The 10,821-nt window shown below is 42.3% G+C and overlaps 1 protein-coding gene across 4 annotated transcripts; it reads right to left on the bottom strand.

Annotated features, from left to right (window-relative positions):
• Window positions 1–863: 863 nt before the first annotated feature.
• On the bottom strand, window positions 864–9,731 carry MSANTD4 (Myb/SANT DNA binding domain containing 4 with coiled-coils). Of its 4 annotated transcripts, none has more exons than XM_014252834.2 (3): window positions 9,700–9,731; window positions 4,610–5,238; window positions 864–2,843 (listed from the first exon to the last, which is right to left on the bottom strand). In XM_014252834.2, the coding sequence occupies exons 2-3, from the start codon at window positions 5,069–5,071 to the stop codon at window positions 2,268–2,270; spliced, it is 1,038 nt and encodes a 345-aa protein (XP_014108309.1). In that variant the 5' UTR covers window positions 5,072–5,238; window positions 9,700–9,731; the 3' UTR covers window positions 864–2,267. The 4 variants fall into 4 exon arrangements, with proteins under 4 accessions (XP_014108309.1, XP_014108312.1, XP_087908260.1 ...); XM_014252837.2 differs by lacking the exon at window positions 9,700–9,731 and adding an exon at window positions 8,191–8,713; XM_088052134.1 differs by lacking the exon at window positions 9,700–9,731 and adding an exon at window positions 8,542–8,713.
• Window positions 9,732–10,821: the final 1,090 nt, after the last annotated feature.

The raw sequence follows: 10,821 nt of genomic DNA, 5'->3' as shown, positions 1-10,821 counted from the left end.
AGCAGACTACCAGCAGGAACTGTGGAGAGAGAAGCCCACACTGGAGCAGTCCTGCTGGCAGGACTTGAGACCCCACAGGGGACACACATTGGAGCAGCCTGTTCCTGAAGGACTGCACCCTGTAGAAGCCACACCAGAACACTTCATGAGGAACTGCTGCCTGTGGGAAGGACTCCTGTTACAGAAATACATGGAGGACTGTCTCCTGTGGGAAGAACCCCATGCTGGAGCAGGGGAAGAGTGTGAGTCCTACCCTTAAGGAAGGAGAAGAAGACAAGTGTGGGATGAAGTGACCATAGTCCCCATCCTCCTGTACCACTTGCAGAGAGAGGTAGAGAAATTCAGGACTGAAGTTAAGCCTGGGAGGAAGGGAATGCTGTGGGAAAGGTGGTTAAAGATTTGGTTTTATTTTTCATTAATCTACTCTTAACTGATTGATAGTAAACTAATTTCCCCAAGTTGAGCCAGTTTTGCCCATGACTGTAATTGCTGAGTGATCTCTTCCCTGCTCTTATCTCTACACATGAACCTTTTGTTGTATTTTCTCTCCCCACCCAGCTGAAGAGTGATGGAGCAATATTGGCATGCACCTGGCACTCCACTGAGGTCAGCCCATCACATTCAGGAAGAAAAAACTCACAGAAACTTCCCCCAGGGAATTTTTATCTAAGTGGTTGGTGTCTCCTTCCTTGTTCCTGTCTCAAGTAAGCCCCAGCTGATTTAAGCCCAGCTCTGAGGTGCCTCCTCATTCTGACTACATAGGGAATTACAGGCATCAGCAACTTTGGGGCACTGCAGTGCTCAGTATCCAGGTTTCTCTTCAGATGTAGCCTTGTTCTCTGTGAAAAAAGCCTCAAGAGCCATTTTGGAGTGTAGTAGTCAAATTTATTTCCACTGTAGAAGCACATTTGTTTCAGTAATAAAAAAATAATCTTTGCAGAATAAAAGTAAACCTGTAGTGGTATAAATATTATTTACTTGCACAAGAATTCACCTAAGTCACCCAACATATGTTTAGACTTAGTATTCCCACAGTCCTACATTTCCAATGGAGTTTACAAGGTAGTTACTAGCAGAAAGATGAGAAAGGTGGAAGTCTGGCTCAGTTGGGATTTAAACATATATGAAATAATAGAAAGCTTCCTTGGTTGGTTGTTTTGGTTGTTGTTATAAGACTACACCGCCTATGAAAAATACTAACAGCCTTCAGCACTGACCATTTCTGTTTGTCTAATTAAAATATATAACTTAGAGAGCCACAGAAGCCTCTTCTGGCTGCCTTGCAGACATGACCTTGGTGCTGGCCAAGCAGAACCAGCAATGAGTGTATATAAGTGCTCAAGCTCAGAAGTTCTTAGGCTGTGCTCAGTCTCCATTTCTGAGACTCTCATTACCAGCTGCTGCCTTCCAAGAAGGTCTAGCATTTTCCTTCAGGGGGTCATCACAGACTCATTAGTCAGCATGCCTTATCAATCAGTAAATCCTTGTGCTATGCTAACATAGGTGCTCTACTCCATACAGCATTATTGATGATCTGGTGAAACCAACAGGCCAGCTTATAATAAGTATGGCTGGTGTGTAACTTGACCTAACACAAATATTTCATCCACAAAAAAAAAAAAACAAAAAAAAAAACAAACCAAAAAAACTCAGATGTTTTTTTCTGCACTCCCATTCAGTTCAAGCCATGGAACAACAGTAAACACAACTGCAACAAACTTAACTTGCACTTTTAACTTCTGGATAACTCTTCAACTGTTTTTCCCAATTGTGGGGGTGGAGGAAAAAAAAAAAGGACAGGAATAAAATGTAATGAATTGTTCTCATATTGACTGTATTCCTGTGTTCTGCTGAAATTATACTTCTTTATCACATAGGTTATTGTCAGTACCACGTCCTCACAGCAAACGCTGATTTATTCTGATCCTTCCTTACTATAAGTACAGTGACAAAAAGTACAAGGTTCAGCCTTGACTCTTCTCAAGGCCACTATGAGAGGAGGACACCGAACTAATACAGCACAATACTGAAGACAAGAGAACGTTAACAGTTAAGTTCTGATACACTGAAAAGCAATTTTACACATAGCTCATTTATGTAGGCACACCGACATACTGAGCACCATTTTTTTTTTTTCCAGTTTAACATCAACATTCAACTCTGAACAGAAGAATGTTAAGTCTCTAGGACAGTTTCAGTATCAAGGAAAGAACTACTTCTAATTTAGAAACATCAAAACACTAAAGTTGACACCTCAGCTGAGACATTCACTGCAAGTGACCCTCTCTCTGAATTCGAAGGCGCTCCTTCTCCACTTGCAAGCGCTCCTTCTCAATCTGCAGCTTCTCTGACTCAAACTTTAGGAACTGCAGCCTCTCTTTCTCTAACTGCAAACGTTCCTTTTCAAGTTTTAACTTTTCAGTTTCTAGATCCAGAGGCTGCATGATGGGTTTTTCAGTTTGGGTAAGGTCATTTTCCAGAGCAGGTTTTTCAGCATGCAGAGTCTCTAGCCTGAGCTTCTCCCACTCAATCTGAAGTCGCTCCTTCTCAATCTGAAGCCTCTCACGCTCCAAGTCAACGTGCCGCAACCGCTCCTTCTCAATCTGCAGGCGCTCCTTCTCCACTTGCAACCTTTCAGCTTCGATGTCCAGTCGCTGTTTCTCCAGCTCCACCTTTTGCTTCTCCAGATTTATAAGCAAGTGAGAATCTTCATAGGCTAGCCTAGCTTGAGCAGAGCTCAGATTTCCAAACTCTTCAATGTGGGGGAAGTCTGGTAGGTCATTTTCCTTTTTCGAATCTGGCAGAACTGACGACAATATTTCTTCTTCTTCCTCAATAGGAAACTGCAGAGAGGAACGTGACAGACAAGAATTAGATTCCAGTCTTTATGCCAGAATAAATTTGTGACACACAACTTGACTGAAAAGAACATACTGCATTTTTTCATCTTTAAAGCTGTTCAGAAGTGTTTAACTTGTATGTTGTAAAATAACCATGCTACATCAGAAGATTTTTTTATCATTACACAGGAAGAGAAACAGGCTTTATCTGCAAGCTAATATCTGGTAAGAAAAAATGGAAAATCTTGTCAGTGAACATACAAGAGCATCCAGAAAATACAGCACAGTAGTTATTATAGATCATTCAGAACAGCTGATAGAAAACTGCATCTAGAAGACCATATGTTGTTCTTACCTTTCATAGAGCTGAGTGACATTTATGTAAGCCACCAGGCATTTGTTGTGACTAATTATTTATCAGAGCAGATGGATCCATAGGCTATGTGTTATGTAAGCTAGCCTAACCTTCAATAACTTGGGCTATTCCATTCCTAAAAAACATTTAACACTGACATTTTCCACATGCTCCTAACGCTTCCAACTCTATTAAGTGGGTCAATAAGCAGGACTTGTTTAACCATTTTGTATTATCACATTTGCTGTAAAGCTATTTGTGACACAGATGATGAGGTGGTTAGGACCACTGCTCTTGGCAGGCTGTAACATTTTGTGTCACAGTCCTTAGGTGCTACAAATTCATAGTGCGAAAGAGACAATTTATCTCCCAATATGTATGCTGCAAGAGAAAGGCAAACTGAGGAAGGTAAGGTTCAGAAAACCCTTAGGACCAGGAGAGCCATTGCCAGTCCTCTAGCATTAGAGAAGACACACACTGTTCTTCAGCACTGTCTGACAGTAGTTCTCACTAACATCTAACAGCTTACAGTGATTTTCTCCCAGCATATATATCAAAGGAGTTCAGGCAGGAGTCTCTTCCCCACTCCTCCCACTCAAAAAAACCAAACCAAACCCAAAAAAACAAAACAAAAACCAAAAAAAAAAACAAAAACAAAAAATGTCCCCTCCAAAAAACCCAAAGCAATAAAATACCCCAAACAAAACTGAGTACCCCTTTTGGAAATGAGAACTATGTATTTCAAGAAGAACAGTAAAACTATCCCAACATTTGATTGCACTCCAGCTGGCTGCCTACCCCAGGACAGTCACAGTACTACTAGGAGTATCAACCTGTCTACAGAATTTGGTACTGCTTGTCAAAGTCACACTAAAATTCTGACAGAGAGGAAAGGTTAACTGACCAATTCAAGTAATGTTTTCATCTCTTGTAGGTTCACTTCAAGAAATGCAAAAAGTATGATATTTCTTTCTGTATTCTATTTCTTTCGGTACCTGCAGGTAACATATACTTTCATTTGTTAAAGATGAGCACTTCTCTGTTCATCCATCAAGGCAGTCTGAATACTAAAATGACCAGTTTCCTTCAACAGGGTATTTTCCTTGCATTGACTCAACTAATTCTTATCTGTGGCACATACAAATGGAAAATACATGTGAAAAGACATACTCGAAGTTTAGGGATATCAAATCAGTAATCAACATCCAAGACCTTACACACAATTGCAAGTTGCTTGATTTGAATACCATGTCTCTGAATTAGTTATTTCTACAGTTTAATTCACACGTTCAGAAAAAAAACAGAAACAGATGCTATGAAGAAACACAGTATTATGTGTTTATGCTGACAGTGTATTATGCTGAAATGAAGCAAAGGCCATATTGCATATAGCTCATGTATGTCAGTAACTCACTTCGAAATTCTGCGGATCCTCCTCTTCCTCTTCTACTTTGATTTCTGTTAAAGATCCACCGGCTTCTCTGAAGTCAGTCATATTTTGCCATTCAAAACTAGATTCAATTGCAAATCCCATTTTCTCGTCCATGTCTTCATTGAGAGAGTCATCTAAATTGGATGAAGGAAGGTGAAACCCAGCACCCACTACTTTGATGTTTGCATTCAGACGTTTTCTCTTCATGAGTGCTCTCCAGTCAAGGTATCGCCTTTTCACTTCTGTCCCTGTTCTCTGCTCTCCTTCACCTACAGCATTGACACACTCAGCTATTTCCTCCCAAGCTTTCCGTTTCATCTCATTAATTGTTGTATTAAGTTGCTTTGAAAAGAGTACTTCTCTCCTTTTTCTGATTTCCTTAAGGAGAGTTTGAGTTTCCTGAACACTAAAATTACTTTTTCTTTTTCTTTTTAACTGTTTCATTTTTTCCAGGCTTAACCTAGTAATTTCACCACAGCAGACTACAGAGATGATCTGACACTAATCAGCTACTAATATAAATAAATTTAAAAGCAAATGAAAGCAGAGCTCAGTTCTCATGAAGTAAATTTTCTCTTCACTTTGTAGTATTTTTCTATTTGTCAGGCTTCCTAAGAGAAAAAGAGCAAACAAGATAAATCTCCAAGGTATACACCATATATTTTCATTTAACAACTTGACTCCTAATTTAAGGAATGCATATTTTGAACTAACTTGTTATTTGATAAAGGAAAACCATTCTGTTAAACTTTCAATACAAAGCAGTCATAGATACTTCCTCTGATTTCCTACGAATTATAAAACCATTAATATATTCATGTCACGACTGTTAAGGTTGATTTGGTATTTCCATTACAAAAGTACAGCTATTTTCCTTCAGACCCTAAGAGTTTTGCCAGTCGGGATTTCCTTGAGACTGAAATTTGACACGTACATTTCAGTTTGAATGCTCAATTACATCCCAAAGAAGCTGAAATTGTTGTATCATTACTTCAAAAATACGAAATGTTTAGGGGACTGAAATTTTTGAGAGACATTTTAAATAAGACACCGTTTTCATTTAAAAAAAAAGTGAATTAATATGGTAAGTTGGTATTTTCGAGGCTTTTCTAACTTAGCATAATCATAAATAAAAGAAATGGAGCAATCCCATTGAATGTCATAAAATAACTACTAGTTCAAACAAATGTCATTCATTAGAGATATTTTAACAGGAAATAGATTTAAGTCACTACATGTCCAAGGTAAAAACCCTCCTGTGTCCTTCTAATGCAGCTAAACATCTCAAGTCAGATGCTATGGCAGCTTTAAAGTTCATCCAGTGCTCTGCCCTCAGCACCAGTTAGTTCTGTGCCTAAAGAGAACACAAACCCCTATAATTCACCTAGTGTGTGCAACTCTGCAGAGAAGTGGAGAGTGAGTGGGAGAAACAGGGGACTATTAATACAGTAATGAATATTATTACTGCATTAATAACAGATCATATTACCAAAAAAAACCCCAAAACAACCTACAGAAACTTGGAAGCAAAGACTAAGAATCAAAAATTATTCTTGGTCACAGAGTGCTTGGCAACAGGTTCAATTTAGGATTATTTTAAGAAGTCTTTTGTACCATGCTATCTACCACTGCAGGTAGGTTTAAAAGGCTTTAAGTAAAGAGAGCCAGGGATTCACTATACACTACAGGCAGTTTCAAGCCGCTGTTTGTTCCCTGTTCATGCAGTAGAGGCATTTGTCCACCTGAAGGCAAATGGCTTCTAGATTATAGATTCAATTGTTACTAACTAATAGACTTAATTCTTAAATAACTCCCTCTAGGGAGTTAATCCCAGGATTCTTAAATTACTAAGTATTTTTCCTCCTATTGTCCTCCCTAAACTTGGTTAAAGCATACACATCAGCAGACTGCACTACAACTCCTCACTTGGGGAATAATGTCTAGTAGTTTAGACATTGTCCTTCATCTCCTATACACTATACACTGTAAGTAAGTGGCTCACTTGCAGTTTTTGTCAAGCAACATTCTTGCATAGCCAACAGGCAAGCATGCTGCCATCAAGTATTTTTTCGAACACTGCATTTAAAAAACTGCTTTACTACTTTTCCTCACTAAAATACTACTCTGACTGTAAAGACACTTACTTCCAGTCATTACTAGATAGCAAATCTGTAAAACCAAGTCCCAAGACGAAACTGACTGCATAAAGCAGAGGCTTGTATCAGCACACACCACTACAGCACTCCCATGTAGCTACCCAGCACTTTGGATTCCTCAGGCTCAAGTAGGAAGCTGCATGCTGCTGTTTAGGATGTGTGAAACTTTCTGTCCTTCTGAAAATAAAATCCCAATTGTTTTTGAGAAATATTTATACCAGAAGACAAACTCTATCTGCTAGAATTACACCAATTTTTTCTGAGACCTTTTATCTGATCTTTAAGCATACTCTTTAGCAGACTTGTGCTGAATGAAAGCCATTTTCATCTCAAGGTATATACTGGTTAAGTCCTTTACTTAGCCTCAGCTAGGTTCTTTTGGTCATTCCAAAATGGAACCTTCCAACAAGGAACCACAGGAATTTACAGACTCATTTGGTATCTCTAGTTACCCTGGCTTCTTTTAAATTTCTCAGGGCTACCACAGCAAGCTAACGTGGGCATAAACACAGAAAAACAAACAAAAATAAACTGGGTTTCCAAATCAAATTTTCACCGTCTTCCAAACACAGTTCTACATCAACATGGAAAATGCTGACAGGTAAGCTTTCTCCTTAGCTCCAGAGAGAGCTGAGAGTTAAAACATGCAAATGTTAGGCCACTGCTCCTTGCACCAGTGCTCTGCATCATCCGACTGATCTCCCCAGCCACGCTTTGTTAAGTGTCTAGTCTCTGTTTTGGACCATAACCTTTAAGAACTACAATATTAACTTGGAAACTATTGGCAACCAATTATTTTATTAGGTAGTTTTCTTTTAGATTCTTTTAAACTTTTGCTAGAACACATCTGATACAAGCCTCTGAATTTCCCACTGAAACATCAGCCCACATATTTTAAAACTCATGACTACCAACTTCTGACTGGTAAGGGCATCCTGTCTCTTTAACTCTTTCCTTTTTGAAAGCAAACTGCCTTGCTAAGGATAATTCTTTTCTAATTAACATGAACTGAGTTAGTGAACTGTCTTAACAGGATATTTACTGCCAGAGATAGCTCTGTGTATCTTTCTGATATATTAACTAAAAAACATTATTATCTAACAAAAGCTGAGATTTGAGATATACGGCTCTTAGCCATTGCCAGATGGTCTCCAGAATATTATGCTTTAATGAGGAAAAATGAGCTGTTACATACTCAAAGTACCTAAGAGACAGGAATGTAAATAAACTAGGATTTGTATACCTTCTCAACAGCTACAGCAAAAAAACATCTAACATTCCAAACCTCAGCTTCTGGGATAGCATTAATGCTCATCCTAGTAGCTGGGACAACATTGAGTTTTGGATTAGTGTGACTATAATGTTGGCAATGCACCAATGTGTTGGTTGTGGTTAAAGAGTGCTTACTTTAAACCAAGGACTTTTCAGTTTCCCATGCTCCACCAGTGAGGAGGTGCACAAGAGGCTGGGGTGAACTGCAATGCAAAATGCGTACTTTTACAGTTTGGGTAGAAATGTGAAGTGCTGGCTAAAAAAACCACAATTCTGATGACATCATAAAGACGTCAAGGGTCTTCCAGAAAAGATGGCAACATGGAGCTTCGACTTTGGGCCTGTCAGGCTAAAAGCAGCCTGTGATCAAGAAGGCTCTCATTACTGCACCAAAGAAACACAAACTGTTGGGGTTGAAAAGAAACAAGTACTGTAAAACTAAGCTGGAAACTCCATAAACAGACAGAATATGCATACACTGAATACCTTTTGCATAAAGACAGAAGCATCTTCATTCTGCCTCTATCTTTTCTGTCTCCTTTGTTGACACTTTATTGTCTGACTACATGTTGGACCAACAGAAAAAAATTTAGCAAATGCCCCAAACAAGCAATGAAGCAAACAAAAAGGTCCATGCATTCACCAGGAATGGAAGACTGCTGCTAGCATTAAACTTGGATTTTACAAAAAATCATTACTTTTTACAAAATATGATTTTTTTTTTTTTTTTTTTACTTTCAGGGCTTATGCTTGAATAAAAAAACCTTCAAATTACGAGGACCTGATATCTCCAAGTTTTTTTAAACAATAAATTATGAGTCTTGAGTATCTTCTGCCTAAGGCTTTCTAGAAAACTTTTCCGTGTTTCCCAACAGATGGCTACATTGGCTTGGAGCAACTTACGCTTTTGTACAAAGGTTCTTAGTACAGAAGAATCTAAGTGCTGCACAACACATCACCCAACACAGCCCTGCAAGAAGCCCGAGGTTTACACGAACGAAAAAGCAGGCACAGAAAGGACCCAACAACACCTAAAAGGATAATTCACCGAAGCAGGGAGAAAGCACGGAAGATGGGAAGCGGCAGGGGATTCAGGCTCTGAAAGGTACAGACTTATCAGGCCGAAGCTCCCCTTGCCCTGGACGAGCCACGGCCAGGCAGGGGAGCAGAAAGCCGCGTCCCTCCCTGCGCGCTGGGTTAAACGCGAGGGTGGCAGAGCCGCGGGCCCGGGGCCAGCGCGGTCCCACCCGCAGCGCTGCAGGGAAAGCGAGGCGGCAACAAAGGGAGGCGGGGGCACGGCCGGCTGCCCCGGCCAGCACAGCCAGAGCCCCGGGGGCCAGATGGGCTCTCCCAGGGGAGAGAGGCCCGCAAGTCAGGGCCTCTCCGGCCGGCGAGGCCCTGCGGGTCTCCCGGGAGACAGAGAAATAGGAACGGTACCTCCCCGTGGGGAGATGACACGGCGGGCAATTGCCTCATCACCCTCAGGGGCTGAGGGCGGCGGAGGCCCAGCGCTCTACCCCCGAGAGGGCGACAGGGGCTGCCCACACGCCGCGGGGGGAGCGGCAGCCCCATCCCCGGGCCGATCCCGCTGGCGGTCCCGCTTCCCGCCCCTCCCGGTCCCCGGGGGCCGCGCGTGCGACTCACCTGCGCCCGGCGCTCCCCTCCGGGCCGCCGGCCCTTGAACGGCCACCGCCCTCCCATTGGGCGAACCGCCTGCCTGTCACTCTTCTCTGCACGCCTATTGGTGCTCCGTGTCCGCCGCTGCCCCCGCCCCGCCCTGCCGCTCCAGGCGGGCCGAAATCCCAATCGTTCCTCCGCCGGCGGAGCCGCGCCGCGCGCAGCCACCGGGCGGCCATTGGCTGCAACCGCCGCTTGTCTTCCCCAGGCGTGCCGGTGATTGGCTGGAAGCCTCCGCGGCCCGCCCCCTCAGCGAGGGACCCTTCTCGGGGCGGGTTTGGTGCTGCCATTTCGCCAGAGGGCGCGGCGCAGGGAGGGGCCGGTGCCTTGGGCGGTGTCGTGCGAGGGCTCAGGGAAAAGGATAGGCCCGAACGTGGGGGGTAACCGGGCATAAAGCCAGCGGTGGGGCCGCTGGGTTTATGATGCTGCCACACAGAGCGAGCGCACGGCAACCGGCCGTTCCTCCTGAACTGCGCGGTTCGTGATTAAAATGGAGAAATGACGTTTAGCACATACTGTAATTAAAGAAGTTAAAGTCTTTTTTCGGGAAGCGTTGCATATGTGAGCCACCACGCCGCTGATGTGGGTGAATACACAAACCGCTTTCCTGGAACTTTGGGGTTCAGGCTCCTCGTCCCCTCCACCACACAAGATGTGTCTGCTCTTTGCCTTGTTACGTCCCTGATCACGTAACCCTACTCTTTCGAAGTTTGGTACCTCTATTCTGCCTAACCTGATGTGTGCATTTATTACTTTGCATATTCTTTAACAGTTACTTGCTCAGTCTTTCTAGGTTCTTTCATTGGACAGGTAGTTATTTGATTATATACAGCTTTAAGTGATCGTAACTGTGATGAAAGCACAAATCTCCCTGAAGTGGTATTTTCCAGTTTCAGCCAACTATTAATTTACCAGATTGCTAACAGGTAGTGATAGTTTTGCTGCCAAACTTTCCCATTGTGTACTGAAAATCAAGTTTAAAAGGAGAATGGTGAAGAGGAGTCGTGTAGCAAGACCATGCTACATTACTGACATATATAATTACAGGGATGTTTCTTACTGAGACCCATACATGAAATTGGCTTCCCT

Source organism: Pseudopodoces humilis, chromosome 2 (genome assembly GCF_049639895.1).
Source record: "Pseudopodoces humilis isolate 2021_Gansu_Grassland_sample_001 chromosome 2, ASM4963989v1, whole genome shotgun sequence".
Classification (NCBI taxonomy): Eukaryota; Metazoa; Chordata; class Aves; order Passeriformes; family Paridae; genus Pseudopodoces; species Pseudopodoces humilis.
Note: the sequence above shows the minus strand (reverse complement) of the source record. Positions and strands in the feature narration are given on the sequence as shown.

Coding starts and splice junctions, on each gene's coding strand:
- MSANTD4 (XM_014252834.2), bottom strand. CDS start 5,071: ATGAAACAGTTAAAAAGAAAAAGAAAAAGTAATTTTAGTGTTCAGGAA. Junction 2,844..4,609: donor AGGATCCGCAGAATTTCGAA/GTGAGTTACTGA, acceptor TCCTCTCTGCAG/TTTCCTATTGAGGAAGAAGA.